At 46.3% G+C, this 17,062-nt stretch overlaps 1 protein-coding gene across 1 annotated transcript in view; it reads left to right on the top strand.

The window, feature by feature from the left end:
- Nucleotides 1-17,062, top strand: part of LOC119382222 (transient receptor potential cation channel subfamily M member-like 2) — a 307,967-nt gene that overhangs the window by 187,618 nt on the left and 103,287 nt on the right. The window contains exons 14-15 of the mRNA XM_037649936.2: nucleotides 3,802-3,941; nucleotides 16,483-16,702. Coding sequence (XP_037505864.1) covers nucleotides 3,802-3,941; nucleotides 16,483-16,702 — 360 coding nt within the window. The remainder of the gene's footprint in view (nucleotides 1-3,801; nucleotides 3,942-16,482; nucleotides 16,703-17,062) is intronic.

Genomic DNA, 17,062 nt, shown 5'->3' with positions numbered 1-17,062 from the left:
TTTCTTATTTTTATGTATAATATACTGCGGTCACACTGGAGCAGGTGTTATACAAGTCGAACATCACAATCATGAGCATGTAAGAAAACACACTATGAAACCAGAAATGGTAACCACTGAACACTACAGGATTTATCATAATGCTACAAAGGCGACAAGTAAACAATTCAGTGACTACAGCTAAAAAAAATCTCCATAAGTTGATACATGCTCTAAGAGAGTGAAAAGGGAACAGTGAAGACGAGCCCAAGTTAGAAAGGTGAAACAGAAGGCACGTTCGAAATTGGTTGCACTACCTAAGGAAGCGATATCACTGGGCAAATAGTTTCACTCACTTATCGAACAGAAGAATAAATTTCTGAAAAAACAAGTGCTTGCCTTGTGCAGGCGAATGCTGTGCACATGAACATTATGTAGGGTGCACGTCTTGAGCAGCTGAGCATACGTGTGGCTATGAATATTGAAAGAGCCATTGCAAATCAAAGAAGCCTCAGTTCCCACATCCAGTCTATTATATTCTTATTAACCCATGGTCTTGCTCTATGTGCTTGTACCTTCCCAGATGGTGCAAAGGTTTTAAAACAATTTCATACACAGTTTGAAACAGTTCCACATAAGACAAGGATCAGCGTTGGGCCTGTTATCAGCAAGATTCCAAAGCTTATCAAGTATAACATGATTATCTGCAGGCTTAAAATCTTCAACATATTTGACCACTGGCTTGTTTAGCGAGCACTCAGTAAATGCACAGGTAAAAATGATCAAAATATGGCCAGATAGGCCCCACATAACTGAAACATAAAACCGAAACCGGCTCCTGTTGATAAACACTACATAATCATGCCCATATAAACAGTACAACACAACCATGCCCATGAACAATAGTTCATATTTCATAACCACATTCAGTTAGAACTTGAGACATGCATGTGCAGGAACATAGAATGTCCACATAACGCCAACTAGTTATAGCATTGTAACAAGTGGAGTAAAGAAGACCACAAGTATGTTAGTTGTGATGAAATGCACATGCGTATCAAGAGTGTAAGCATAGTGCACACTTGCAAGATGTAATATGTGAACATACGTGAAGGCTCCTGTTTCCATTCTGGAAAGGTCTTGGTGGGGAAGAACTGCGGCACTTTGTCGTCGTATGTTTTCCGTCCAGTCTTATTGAAATGAATGCCACAGATTCTGTGGCTAGGTTTTGGCTGCCACAGGGGGTATTTTCCTCCCTGTCCCTTCCTGTTGATGCGTTTCAGCCACACGTTTTTCATAGCTGTGTCAGTGGGAAATTTGTGCCATGACAAGCCTTGGCTTTTCACAGTGTTGCTGTCACAGCGTGGAACACAGCAGGTTTAGCCACTCCTTCCTCTCTGCTGCGCCATCTAAACATTCAGAAGCATACAATATGACAAGTTACAAGCGACATAATGGGCACCATTTGATAAGATACGCAATGAAAATGTCTATGTAGTACTGAGCCAGCTGCGTTTCGTACGTCTTACTGAAATACCACTTTATACTGTAATTTTGGAATGGCCAGCACTAAGGATTTGCCAAGGATTCCAAATATTGGGAGGGGGGGGGGAGCAGGAAGGTAAAATTATGTGTATATACATACTTACGCAGAGAGAGAGAGAGGGTGGAATGTGAGATAATTTGGAAGTGTCGAGCTAAATCTGACCCTACCAAGTACGAATATAGGGCTGTCAAGAAGGCTCTGTAGGACACGGTAAAGATTAAAATGCAAAGAGAGATGCTAATCGCTCTACACCGCCGCACTCTTTAGTTTTTGCTGGCGTTCTGCCCGCGGGGTATGCAGTGTCACTTATTTACGACGGCGTAAAGCCCGTCGCGTGTACAAGATAAGTCGGAAGCGCGAAAGTTTCACCGATAGCATGACACTTCGACCGTTATTAAGAAAAACGGCGCGACACAACGACGAAAACACTTTTTACCACACGAACTCAAGCGCCGTGATTAGCGCTTGTGTTCGTGTGGTAAAAGTCTTTTCGTCGTTCTATCGCGCCGTTTTTCTTGATAATGCATCGGTACCAACTCGCACAACTGGCAGCCCTGCTTCGACCCAGCTCTGTGTGCATGGTGCATGCGCGACACGGCCGTATCTCAGTCCAACCGAGCGGGTAATGTTCGACCGTACGGTCGAACATTACCCGCTCAGCCGTGCGCGCGGTTAAGGGCTGCAACTTTATTTGGCAGCGCAGGTGCCGGCGAAAGAAATGGCACACACATGAACACACCCTTGCCGTTTTTTATATCGCGCTAGCGTTAATCATAGGATACGCTAGTGTCAAATGTCGGCGAGAAGCGTCGAGGTGAAACTGATCGCGAGATAACGCTGACATGGCGCTCGCACTTGAGTGCTCGACGATGTTAGACGTTGCCATGTCCTAGGGTGAACGCTCGCACGATATTATTGAAAAACTACACGGCGTTGCGGCCACACTCACCTCTGGTCTGTCTCCAGTGTCTGTGCACGTCGATTCCACGTGTGTGGATCCCGGAAAAACAATGCCTACGTGATACTGTGGTCGCGCGGCTATACGGCTCTACCGGCAGCCGCTGCGCACGGAAAATACGTGAGACACGAGCAACACGAGTCAGGCGTGGTCGTCGCGCTGTCGTCGTCCTTCGCTGCTAGACTGACTAGACCAACAAAACGTCAAGGGAATGTTTGAATCTGGTAGTAACAAGCGCCATCTCTCAGGAATTACTCGAACTACTATAACTGGCGGGTGTTTGAATGTCACAGGCGCCTTGTATGAACGAAAGCGAAAGTGCGAGGCTTGTCTGCGGCGTACAAACATTTCCCATGAGTGCTTGCGCGGCTGTAGGTGGCGCTGGCGTACGGGAAAATGGTCTATTCGCGGTGCTTTAAAGAAAAGCAGAAGAAAAATTAACCAGGGGAGTTATCTTAGCGTGGATTGAATAATTCGATATTTCTGAATAAATACAGAAGAAAACTTAAGCAGGGGAGTTATCTTACCATGGAGAAAATAATTCGATGAATAATTCTGAATAAGCGCTACAACTTTTGTATTGGAGATTTTTCTCTAAAGTTACTGTTTAAAAAGTTTATTAAGCAATCTTTGATAACTGCCGAGCTTTACGGACTGGAAAAAAATATAGTATGACGTGCTCTGTGTAGCTCAGAGCAATACTGCGCTAATTGGAAGCGCGTGGCGCCTACGCTTAATTTTTTAATACTTGGTGCTTTTCATCTGAAAAACCCTGCATGTTTCTCTGCCTTATTTAAGCACTGTTAGACGATGTCCTACAGAAACTAGGCAGAAGTTAAAGCAAAACACCACGGCCCTGAAGCAAACAAGCTAGGACTTCACCAAAGCTTCGTGAATACACCCATCGCAATTCATTGTTTGCTACGCAAACAGTGACGTTTTGAAAATTAGGGATTTGCGTGATAAAATGGTGGTATGATTGTAAAATGCTGCACTGGGGAGCGCTGGAGTAATCTTGGCCACCTCGGGTTCTTAACGGCTCGCATAAATGTAAGTAAAGGGGTGTTATCGCACTTCGTCGTCATGAAACTGTCGCTGCCGTGGTTGGGATTCGAAACTGCGCCCTCGTGCTTAGAAGCGCAACGACGTTGCCGATAAGCTAGCATGGCGGTAGGCGATGGAGAACATTGTCTCAGTTTCACACGCAAAAGATTAGTGAGACTTGATCTTATTTCGACGTCCGAACTGGTTTACTAGAGTTAAAACAGCAGCAAGCATAATTCAGCGAATGCCACATGAAGCTTCCCAATTTTTGCAGGCTCACGCTGATCATGGAAGACATCGACTACCAGCGCACGCTGCTCGATCAACTTCACGGCCAAGTTCAGGAGGTCCAACGGAAAATCTCTTTGTCTGTCGTCCACCTCGAAACGCTTAAACAAGTTTCCCTAAGGGCAGGTAAAATCACCAAAGCTGTATGCTTATGTCTGCGTTGTCTGTCGGTGTCCGCCATAGTATATCAAAGGGTCAATTTTGTGCAGTAGTGTCGTATGCCACTACGTCCCGGATCACTTTAGCTAGTGGAAAAGAGGATCTCAAGTGGGTAGCCTGGAGGGGCTTTATTCGTAAGGATGCACTCTAAATGTCTGGCACGATCACGAATATGTTGTAGCTTTCTGTGCACTGCTTTCTTCCTACATTCTTTGCTGGCTGTGCGAAACCAACGGACTGAGGAAAAGAGTTTTTACATTGCTTCCTGATGACTGCCTCGTTCTGTGAGTCCCTCGACTCCCATGGAATTTTCAAGGAAGCAATTATTCTGGGATAGTCTTATTGAGAAGACAGATATTTCTGTCGAATATAGAAAGGTTCGAGTCAAATAATACCTTATGTTTTTCGTATAATTCCTCCAGAATATACAGGGTGCCCCAGCTAACTCTACCCAGAATTTAGAGATATGTCGATGCAATCTATGACGACGCAATCAAATGCATGTTGCTGACTACTGCATGACGTAATCACAATATTTCTTGGTGATTGTGATTTGCTTAATTAGAGAAGTTCAATAAACCAACCTTTAAAGCAACGAAACCGGGTAAAACAATTATATTGAGAAATTGGTACATCGATTTTCAAAACGTCCGACTACACAATTGCTAACTTTCGATATTTTACGTATTACAGTTTCCGCTTACTACATACGTGCGCAAAATGCAAAAATAATTAGGGCTGCTTTGTACTAGTGGTGCCAAGCCTGAGAGAACTGCGGAGCAGGACGGCCATCTTTGTGTCTCTCTTTTTACAGCGGCGCTGTTAAGATATTCGTTATGCCGTTTCGCGTCGGCAGAAAATGATCGTCATCATGATCTGGCTATGTTCATCCTCTTCTTCATCCTATACTTCGCTCCCAGAACACATGCGCCCATTTTCCCTGCGTGGGGTGCAATAACGCTCAACGGTGGGAGAACGAATACAGAGAGAGAGGGAGAGAAAGACAGAGACAGCAAGAATGAAATTCTTGGCGAAAAAAATCGTGACGGCGTGGTATTTGAACCCGCGCACTGAAGATTTCAAGGCGAGCATCGCAACCACTCGGCTATCCAGGCATGCTAGGCATAAGATAGCCTAGTACGTATAGTATAGCAAGAGCGTGGGAAACGGAAGTGACGATAAGGAGGAGAGATTTAAGGGCGAGAAGGGCGAGGGGAGATAGTAAAGCATAGCATAGAAAGAAATAGAAAGACAAGAAGAAAAAAAAGAGAGAGAGAGAAAGGTACGCGGTCGTACCTTTCAAGCCAACTTTCTGGGTCTTCGAGCGGTGACCCGCGGAAGGTAGGTGGCTCCCTCGGTTGATGTAGCAGCACAGGTGCAGGCGCCATGGGTCCTGTCGCCGTCACCGATGTGGTGGTCATGGTCGGGGTCTTCCTGGTCTTGTCGGGTAGAGGCCGGTACTCCGGTGGTAGACCTTGTTGCCTACGGCTAGCTCGCTGGTCGTAGTTGGCTTCGATGTCTTCTCCGCGACGTGGGCTGGGTTCACGTCCTGACGGGGGCGTCCGCAGCATGGACGAACAGCACCTCCACCAGCTGTCACGTGGTCGTAACGTAGATGAAGACAGCAGTCGACGTGTTCAAGATGGAACTCTTTATTTGGTCGAACCTGTGGCCGGGAAATGAAAACTCATACTAGAGCAATACACGCTGTACACTGATAGTGGCGAACAGGGCGTCAGTGGTCGATAAAACTGACAAGCGGTGAAGCGTATCGGCATTTGCACCTGTGCCGTCGAATATTCCAGCGTTATCGCTGGCTGTCGCGCAAGCTCTAGAATAAGCTCGAATGTTCGTGTCTTGCGCGCAATCTTAACAAAACGATATACAATAATCGCAAAGCTTCTCGAACAATGAGGCGCGGTTTGCGCTGAGCGTTGCGACAGTCTTTGTGGGCGAAAACCGAATGCAGCAAAAGTGATAAGAAACGCACGTGGCAATATAGCAAGGGAGTGGGGTGAGGATGAGCTGGAGGAAAAGGAGGAGCGGAGAACGAGTAAAGAAAGAAGAAAGAGAAATACAACGAGAAAGAGTGAGAGGGATAGGGGGCGAGGGAACGACTGCAGAGAGAGAGAGAGAAATACATAGAAATAAGAGGAAGAAAGATAGCAAAAGATAGAAAGACAGAGAAAGAAATATACAGAGAGAGAAAGATATCGAAAGAAACAGGCACACAAAAGACGAGAGAAGACAAAAAAATGCCAGGCCTGCGCGGAAAGCGCAGCACAGTCACAGCGAAAGCTGGAAGAAGGGCATTTCTAGAGCCCCTTGTAAACTCTCTTGGGGCTACTAATACAAGCACACTAGCAATGTACCCACTACGCCATAAATCACAATATTTGTGAAATTGGGAAGCACCTACAACGCCATTATTCGTCATTGTGCGCAGAAGCGAGGTTCCAGCTACACATATGTAAGGCATTATGTGCACTTTGTTTACGTGACGACTGATGACGACGAAGAATTGTGGCTCAGCCCTTTATAATGGGTTGGAAGCTTTAAACGGCTCACCAGTTACGTAATTCGCATTGTATGACGCCCGGTCGCTCCCACCATGCAATATAACATACATTGACGTGAGAAAGAGAGACAGACAGAGGGGGAAAAACTTTATTGAGACCCTGAGGATATGGATGATGGGCTCATGGGCTTCCTTGGCAACCAATGCAAGTACACTTGCGAGGAACCCACTACGCTACAAATCATAATTTCTGTGAAGTAGGGAAGCAGCCACTATGCCATTTTTCGTCATTCAACGTAGAGCCGTGGTACCCGCTAAAAACATGTAAGGCATTATGCGCACTTTGTTGGTGTTGTGCCTGATGACAGTGAAGAATTATTGCAGAGCCCCTTGTAGTGGGTTGGAGGCATCCAACAGCCCACTCGTTGCGCAATTCGCATTGTGTGACGCCTGGTTACAGAATTCGCGTTGTCTGGTGCGTGGTTGTTATTTCAATCTTCTACCACACTAAGTTACATATGTTAATGTGGTTCCCTCTGGACATGAAGCCTGTATAGCGTCGTTTTGCAAGGCAGTTCCAAGCACCGGCATGGCTCAGAGGTACAACACTGGGCTCCCACGCAGAGGGCCCAGGTTCGACACCCCGTTCCATCCTGGAAATTTTTTCTTATTTCGTTTTTTTTTTCTTATTTGGAGCGATAGTGGTTACGGACACCGGCGGCGGCGCGGCGGCGGCGGCGGACAACTAGGGCGCCAAAAACGGCCGTTGAAATGATCTCATAACAGCTTTCGCTGTAAAAGAGAGCAAGCATAGCCATGTATAGTACAGTATAGCAAGGAGTGGGAAAGAGAGAGTTGAGAGAGTAAAAGCCGAGTCAGTAGGTGCCTACAAGCTCTGCTATGACCCAGCTTTGGGCGACTTTGTGCAAGCGGCGCGAAATTTTATGCTTGAATCACAGAAACCGATTTTCAGCACACCCATGCCGCCCCGCCACGGTGGTCTATTGGTTATGGCGCTCGACTGCTGACCCGAAGGTCGCGGGATCGAATCCCGGCCGCGGCGGCTGCATTTTCGATGGAGGCGAAAATGTTTGAGGCCCGTGTACTTAGATTTAGGTGCACGTTAAAGAACCCCAGGTGGTCGAAATTTCCGGAGCCCTCCACTACGGCGTCTCTCATAATCATATCGTGGTTTTGGGACGTTAAACCCCAGCTATTATATTAGCACACCCATGCCGTACTAATTTTTATTGTCACCCCGGGTCTTACCTTTAATTCTTTTAAGAAGAGTTACGCAACACTTGTGAAATGAGTGTCATTTTTGCAACAGCGCAGAAAACTGCGTCATCCTGCACGAAATGATTGTTAAATCGAAAATATATGCTTGAATCTCAGCAATTTTGATTTTGAAGGGTTTATATAACCCTTATATATAACCTTATATAACCTTATAACCCTCATTATTTTTTTTCGCCAGAGGACTAGTGTATTCAGTAGCCTAAATAAAAAAATGTCGCAGTTTTTACACACATGTGGCTATATACATTTGGCTACTTTTACTAACCTTCGCTCAAGTTGTGTACTGTCTGCTAGTTTTTCCAATTTTCTGTCTGTTAATTGCCGGTTAGGCCTGGCCACCCAGCCCGCCACTCACATTGGCAGCGGTAGAGTGTTCTAGAACAGGGGAGTGCTCGGAACGAGCTTCGAAATCTGAAGCCCGAAGAGGGTCAATCCGCGTGTGGCGATGCGATCGGTAACGTGTAATGTGTCGTCGTTTAAGAGTTGCGCGCGGCTCCGCCGAAGTGATGCAGGGGTAGAGTGCGCGTTTCCCACTCAAAAAGCCCGGGTTCGAATCGCAGCTGTAGATGGTAGGTTTTTAGTCTTAGTGTCACCTTTTATAGCTGTAGTGGTTTTCCTTTGTTTCTTAAAACTAGCTTGAGTCGCTGCGTGTTCCGTCAAAAAGTAACGCAAAATGTGAAGTTAAATACATGACATTTGACAGTGCGCGTAGTTATTTGCAGCGCCACCGCCCGGGATTTGAAGAAACACGTAGCAACTGAAATTAGTTTGCAGAAACAACGGAAAACCAATACAGTTATAAAAGGTGACAATGAAGAATATAAAAACCTAGCATCTACAGCTGCGATTCGAACCCGGGACTTTTGAATGGGAAGAGGGTATTCTGCCCCTGCACCACTTTGGCCGAGCCGCGCGACACTCTGAAATGATGACACATTGGAAACTACCGATCGCAGTGAAATAAGCGGATTGACCCTGTTTCGGCTTCACTGTTTTACATTGGTGCTTCGGCCGTTCCGAGCACTCCCCTGTTCTAGTACACTCTAGCAGCGGCTACTTATAGCAGCTGGTGAGACGGATTCATATGCGTATAATAGATACTTCCAGACGTAATATAAACACGTTGAACTGTTTTTGCGCGTACACAACTCTCTGTGAACACATCGTTGGTGAGTGAGAGGTAGAGAGAAAAATAAACCTAATTATCAACTGACACATTCCTTTGCAGGTAGGCAGTTTTCTTAGTCCAGAAATCCGTGGACGCTGATAATCTCCTTGGTCAAGTAGATCAAGTTATGGGGCAAACATGAAAGCTGGGCTTCTCAATGTGCTCGAGTCCACTGCCTTATTTATCGCTTTGCTACAAGCCACCGCTATCGCTACAGGCTATCCTATGATAAGCAAGGTGGAGCAGGTTACTCGGAGAATCAAGGGGAACCTTTTTTAGCTCTCCTGGCTTGGCACAACTAAAATACTCGACACCTCTGCACAGTCATCAACTCACAGCAGCTTCGATATGGAGCAGCGGCGATGCTATTCGTTTTCAAAGAAACTAAATTTCCTGAAACAGCAAGAGATTTTAATCGAGCTATAAAACGTTTACTGGTTCAGGCAAGGCAGAACAAAATGAAGTCATGACAGATTGCCCTAATGTTATAGAGCCCTTTCCGAGCGGTAGCTTCCTCTGCAATGCTCGAGCGAAAGGCGCGAATGCGTCGCGTACTCAGCCCGCACCGCAGAGAGCACACAGTGAGTGGTCATAAACACGGAGGACAGTCTTCACAGCAAATTCGCAGGACACATTTTATTACATAATTAGGTCATTGCTGCTTTCAAGTAAATCTTTTCCTAACTTGTTTGTGTCCCAGTCTGTAGCCGACATTGACAATTGTCGAAAGTGGTGGGGCTTCGCCCCCCTATCTTTCCTTTGCTCAGCGGAGGGGGGCGCGCCTCCCCCCCCCCCCCCGGAAGATACGCCTATGGGCGAAAGACGGCGTGGCCATGCGTAGACTGATGGGCCTGTTGTTCCGATTTGATTCTGATTTTTGTTTCACTTCGGCGACTGTCTGAGGATGTCGCGTCAGCTTGGAAAACTGCTGTATTACGGTAATAAAGTAAGAATCTCCGGAGGGGTTTGAGCAAGGTCGAGCTTAGAGGAGCGTGCCAAGACGGCTTGCCTTGTGCACCTTCTTGACTAACAGGTTTCTGAAGTCGCTTGTTGCGGACGTCGACCAACCGGCTGAATTATTCAGAAGGTCTGCGCCTCATATGGAGAACTTTACATCAGCGCCAAGAACACCCAGTTACACGTTCTGCTGAAACAGAGGCTCGGCGTGAGGGAACGATGTCCACATAGTCACGTGGTGGTGACGTTAAAGAAGGTAGCAGTGGGCGGGTTTGTTCCGGCTGAACTTGTGCCATGTAAATGTAAAATCACGGCACAAGCAATGCAAGCTGGACACTGATAGCGGCGAACAGAGCGTGGAACGTCGGTAACCTGATCATCGCAGGAACACGCCGTCTTTTATACAGCAGCCATCCAACATTCGTCGTTATCTGTGCTGCCTCGCGTAAGCTCTCGAATAAACTTCACTATTCGCGTCCTCCACTCAATCATTACAGAATGAACTCAAATAATCGCGAAGCTCCCAAAACATTGTGGCGCGGTCTACGCCGAGCGTTGTTAAAGTTTTTTGTGGCTGAAACCAGAGTACAGCAATAAACTCGCGTGGCAATGTGCTAGTATCACCGTGCTATGGTCGGCTTGGAATGGTGATGTACTGGGGCTCTTTATTTCGGACTGTGACGCCGGTATCGCGCTGACCTCGGCGCCTTCGTGGTCGGTAGTAAAAAATACCGAGGGATGACTTGAAAGCAACATAGAAAGTCTGGTCACCCTCAGTATCTGTCGCCACCGTCTCGCGAGTATGAACAGGTGAAATTAGGTTACTTGCAGCATTTCCAAAACCACCGATGAACCAGCATATATTCTGACACCGAGGTTGTGATGCCGTGTTTGGCTCACTTAACGTTGGTGCCCTTGTCCTTGTGCGCAAAGCTGTTAGCGTCTCGATGAGTTCTTGAAGTTCATCTCGAGAGGGTTTTGCTTGCACGGTAACCAGTGATGCGGGCAGGGCGATCGCTACCAGCCGGTCGGTAAGCTCGGCGACCAATGGCAGAGCTCTGCTCTGACGCAGCAACGACCATACGGACACTTTCACGTAGGTTTTGAAAAACGTTAGCGGAGTAATGCTTCGTCAAGAGTTGTGGTTTTTCGCGAACAATTGCTGCATGTGCCGCAAATGCCGAGTTCGGTGACGCAAAGTGGTTCGGATGGCGCAATTCGGCGGATGGGGGTCTCTTTCAGCGTTGCACATGTATATTTTTTCGGCAGGTGGTGCAAGCAAGGCAACCCTTATTTCAATGGTTATGACCACCGGGAGACTACTTACTACGTAGCGGTCCTTTTTGAGGTCTGCTGTGATGCGTCGGGCTGCGAACTATGATTCGACTTGTATGAACCAGAGTGCAGAGTCCGCAATCCAAAAGCGGGTAGCTTACCGCCGACTGAGGAGACCGTCGGGGAGGCGTCAGTCGTGGTCGTCAAAGTTATAGTTACGCGCCACCACGGTGTCTACCACGCAATTCAGGGTCACCAATGCTCAAACGCGTTCTTCAGCAAAGCCAAGCGAGTGAACAACACGCGTCCCACACAACTGCACCTTTATTATCTGCTATGCCACCGAGGAGAACTCGGATTGGTCCTCGTGCATGTGCTCTTGGCACTGGGCCGCCACAGGAGTTAATGGAGCATGTCTTAGTACCCCGAAATTCGCTGATGGCATTGCCTCAGGGGACAAATTGGTAGTCATTACCACCGCATTGGATAGGCGAAGGAGAATCGTGATCCTAAAAATGATTACGCAGAAAACTAAAGTAATCCTTAACAGTCTCCGAAGAGAACAGCGGTGTGCGATTCGTGAGGGAATAAATCTACTTATGGCAGGTAGTGACCGCAGACCCGAACCACGATAGTGTATTGGCAATAAGAGAATATGGTAGAGCCCATCCAGCAGGTATTCTCAGAAGTAGACTCGAAGAGAAGGCAAGCGTGATAATGGGTATTATAGTTTGGTGAACAAGTGAGATTCAGAAGTTTGTAGCGATAACGTGGCCGGAGCTAGCACATGACCGGGTGAACTCTAAAATAATGGGGAGGACTCTGCCCGGCAGTGGGCTTAAGCAGAACATTTATAAAGACTATTGATTTATAATGACTATTGCCGTTGTTAAGCTGTTTAATGGACGGCACTGAGCGACAATGCGCAATGGCGACAGTCAAGGCAAAAGCACGGACTCTGAGCGTGAGCGGTGTTCAGAAGAGGACAATCCACTAGAAGCCGCTGGAGAGCGCAACCGTTAACCAGTACCAAGGCTACGCCACAATTACCCCGGGTACGAAAACGGAGCCGTCCGGCGACCTAACAGCTCGTCACTATGAGTGGGTCATAGCAGACCTTGAGGCGCTCCACGTTGACTATGTCGCGCCCTCGACGGCGCCTGTCCTAAGATGGTTCGATGGGTTGCACCAGGTAGTTCACCGGGGATGTGCGCTCGACGACCCGGTAGGAGCCTTCGTATTTCTGCAGTAGTTTTGAAGAGAGGCTAGTTGCAGCATTAGTGACCGATAGCCATACGAGCGCTCCAGGGAGGAACGTGGACTCAGGAGTGGTGGTGCCACCGCGAGTGCTCTTCTGCCGCGCTTGTTCGTGCGTTCTAAAGGTCTTTGCAAGCTCACGACACTTCAACAAGCCTGGCTGTGTCAGAAATAGGCGCACATTCATATGGATCCGGCTTGTAGGGAAGTATCGTGTCAATGGTGTGCGACGGGTGCCTTCTGTACAATAGGAAGAAGGGTGAAAAGCCAGTAGTGCTCTAAGGGGAGGTATTATAGGCGTATGTGACGAAGGGCAGAATAGCATCCCAATTTGTGTGATCGGCGGCGACGTACATTGAGAGCATGTCGCCGAGCGTGCGGTGAAAGCGTTCGGTTAGGCCATTCGTCTGCAGGTGGTAAGCAGTAGTTTTGCGGTAAACAGCATGGCACTCGGCTTCGATGACTTCCGACAAGAAGACACGGCCTCGATCGCTGAGAAGTTCCTGTGGTGGACCATGAAGCAGCATGAATCGGTTTAGCAGGAAGGAGGCAACATCGCGCTGCAGCCGCTGCGAGGGCGGCGGTTTCGGCGTATCGCGTTAGATGGTCAACAGCGACGATGGCCCAGCGGTTACCAGCCGACGTCAGAAGAAGTGGTCCATAGAAATCGATACCCACGCGCCTGTTTAACTGTTTAATAAGTGGTACTGCAACGGTCATTTTGGTCCGGTTTCATTATGGAAAATAGGCAGCCTGCAAGAGCCTAATGCTGAAAGATCTGTTTTTCTATTTGAGTTTTTTTTTGCTATATAAGTAAAGTATGCAACAGAAAGTACAAAGGAGGAGGAGCAGAGCGCAGGAAGTGCAGGTGTAGAAAAAAACTGTTTTCGCGGTTCAAGCTCGCTGGCATAAATCGTTTGAGGCATTTATGCACCCCTGAAACACTACGTTCACGTCCACAAGAGGACGCTATTAACTCCTGCCATTGTTTCCCAGAAGACAGCGTGCAAAAACAGGTAGAGTTCGCCCTGCAATCATGCACCCCCCCCCCGCCTCACATACAGACACATATTTGCATCAGCTTCCGCTCCCATAATTTCACTCTTGGATAAACTCCTGCGTAACCTGAATGAAAACGGGGTCTTGAAAGAAAGGGCTGGCAACACGGACTATGAGGCATAACTTCCTCACATTCACCGTCGCTGGGTGCTTCAGAGTCTAAGGCGCCTGATCATCGCGCGTTAGGAACGAAATGTCTATACCACCGTGTACTTAGATTTAGGTGCACGTTAAAAAAACCCAGATGCTCTAATGTTTATTTTTTTTACTTGTAGCCCCATGAAAGGGGCCGTATCGGGGTGAGAGTGACATCAGGACGTACCAGAAGAGTAATGCACTAAAGGAGAACAAAATTTCAAGAGGATACCCACGCGTGCAAGATTGGAAGTATAAAGTAATAAAAGCAAAACAATGACGAGAAATGATTTACATTCTATGTGCAATGAACGCCAGAAATTTATCCGCGACGTCCACATCAAACCATGTACTATCAAGGTCGTTGCACCCAACTAGCCAGCATTGAAAATAGTTGAAAATAGGAGCACTTTCGTGTGAACAGAAAGCAAATGAAAAGGGTTTCTGCGTGGCATTAAGCCCACTGCGACGTGCCTCCTAGTGGAGTTCTCGTTTAGGCACGTGAAACCTCTCGAATTATTGACAGTGCGCGAATAGTGAATTGTAGAACGGAAAGGAACAGAAACCAAAGAGTAATGACAGCGAACCGAATAATAATAAAAAATATGGCGAGTGATGAAGCAATAATTTTTATAACAGATCTAGAACTTCACAATTTCTTACTTGAAACAAGTAGTGACAACACTAAGCGAAGAACATTACGATTAACTTTAGTGGACAAAAGTTCCACACTTATTCAAAGCGTTGTAAGTTCAATTATAGCAGCCACGAGAACCTTGAATACATTTTTTTGGCTGTTGCTTTAATTACAGCAGTGTCTACAATATTAAATGCGGTACTTTGTCATCAGCTTTTCAATAAAACGGAGTGATAAAACGTTTACAATAGTGAACTTTTACAACAGTACATATTCGAAATGTATAATTCTTGAATAATATTGAAATGATGTTTTCCGAACGAAGGGATGACTGCAAGCTTCAGGGGTGCAATACTTGTACGGGTTTACGTGAACAACAGCAGAGGCAAGTATTCTGCTTGTGTAGATTCTAGTTGTAAACACTGATGCTTACCTGCGCTAACGGCCATGCTCTAATAACTGGTTTCTTTGTTTACCTATGTATGTATGGTGAACACCATACAGACAGCTATATGTATGATGAAAGAAATAAATCAGTTATGGTAGCATGACCCTGAGTGGCCCACATATACTTTACCACAAGGCAACGGAATTTTGCAGACCATATCAATGCTGCAGTCTACAAGCCTAAGTTTTTCTTGGCCCAACTACTTTTTATTTGCTTTGTTTAGAAATGCGGCTGCGCAACATTGACAAATTCGTGGGCGCAGAAAACACTACAGAAACTTGGTACCTAGTGGCCACGTTGTTAGGATTGTGAGCGACTCTAAGGAAACATGTTACAACTTCTGGTGTCAGAGTTTTCGTCGAACACTTGCTTTTTGGTCGCTTGTGTTGAAGTTCTTAAAGCAAGACTTTACAGATAGCCGTCAAACCCACACTAGAGCACCCTTCAGCCTGCAACCTATTTACCTGTGCGTTAAAGCTCTGTCATAGAGTGACGGCACGATTTCACTTTTTGACTTTTGCCGTCTGTGTGGTCACGATTTTACTTTTTACCGCCTGTGTTGTCGTACCTCCCACTGTCCTCGTCTTTTGTGTGCGGTTAAGATGTCAAGCAAAGCACTAAAGAAGACCGACCCTACGCCCCACGCCAGCTCGAATGCTAATAAAAATGCTTATCGTAAACATAGTAATGCAGCGAGAAATCGTCTATTATTTGCGCATGACAGATATTTTTACCTAACTGCGAGTAACTAACGATGAGTTTCTATAAAATGCAGATGGTGATGCTGTTTATTGCACTTGTGATATTTTCGTAACGGTGTTTGTCTTCTTCTCCCCTAGTCGCTGTTTCGTCGCAACTTACATGACTCCTGTTGTTGGTGTCACTCTCCATTTGTACTGGACCGCTTTTTAGCCCAAAACTTCACAACTACGTAAATTGACCTTTCTTCGGCCGCTTATTTCGTTCGCCCTATTCTCACTGAAGAGGTATTATTGCACGAAAAAGCAGACGAATCGTAGCGCGGTGATCTTGGGTCAACTGACATCACGTTAACAATAGCAGAATTTACAGCTTACGTCGCCATCGATGCAAGGTTTTGTTGCGATCCCCGCACGCTACTCCTATCCACGTAAATGGTCTATAGATCAAAGGAAAACTGATTCTGTCTTTCTGAAAAGAGGCTCAAGTATTAAACGCTTAGCGATCTGTCCTTTTCTAGACGCAACATCAATTTGAACGAAGAGACGAGAAAGCCAAGAAAAGCACACGGATAGAGCATCTCAGTGGTGGAGCATCGGGCGCGTTATTCGAAGGTCGCAGGCTGGGTACCTGCCGGCGGCAAGTTATCTTTTCGTCCACTTTGCTTTCTTCATATTTGCATCATAATTACTACAAATGACATCCCATATACTTTTCTTGGCTTTATTGTCTGTCAATTCAACTAATGTCGTGTCTAGCGAAGAAAAGCAAGCCCTTAAAATTCCCCTTGTTTCGTTCCTTTTCTATTTCCTATGTCTTTTGTTTAGCTGTCTGTCAAAACATCAAGCAATGTATGAAATAAAAAACGGCAATAACGCACCTTTCAGAACACGATGGCTATTTCTTGCTCTTTAACATGTTAATTTCTTCCCAATTCTTGTCATTCGCACAAATAATAATGCTACCGTGTGTGTCGGCGTGGCAGTAAATAATTTCAGTACTAGTGATACTAGGACCAGTAAGAGTGAAGTGATTGATCATTATTCAATCATGCAGATCCAACATCGTTGAGCACTTCGATGCCGACCCAAGCAACCATGCACTATATCTCACGCCAGTCTCCGTATCCTGGGACGAAGATACAGCGTTTCCCAGTGCCCGACAAGTTTGTTCCATGGGAAGCTATGTGGCTGGACTATGATCCTGTAACATATACAAGACCTCGGTTGCAATTTCCGGGACCCCTTCAAATCTACGTGGACGAGGACATACTGATGTATGTGCCAGGATTCGAGGTTTTATTTGTGCTGAAAGAAAACCTAAGTGGCACTAGCGCCCAGTTTCTGAAGCCTAGCTGAGCTTTAGTGAGGAAGTATCAACATCAGTTACGCCACCTAACAAGCTTCGTTACTGAGGTGCCCTTAAATTGACTCATAAGGCAAACAACAATTTATGCTACAAGGAAAGGTTAATGCTGGAGAACGTGTAAAACATCATTATGTGCAGCAGCGCTTAAGTAATCGAGAAATTAATGTAAATCTCAGAGACAGTTCGCGCCAACAGCGGTACATTATTAAAGTACTAGCCCTCCTAGTAATAATATAGTACTAATAGAGAGGGCTAGTACTAATATAGT

This window comes from Rhipicephalus sanguineus, chromosome 2 (genome assembly GCF_013339695.2).
Source record: "Rhipicephalus sanguineus isolate Rsan-2018 chromosome 2, BIME_Rsan_1.4, whole genome shotgun sequence".
NCBI lineage: Eukaryota > Metazoa > Arthropoda > Arachnida > Ixodida > Ixodidae > Rhipicephalus > Rhipicephalus sanguineus.
This window is presented reverse-complemented; position numbering and strand designations above follow the sequence as displayed.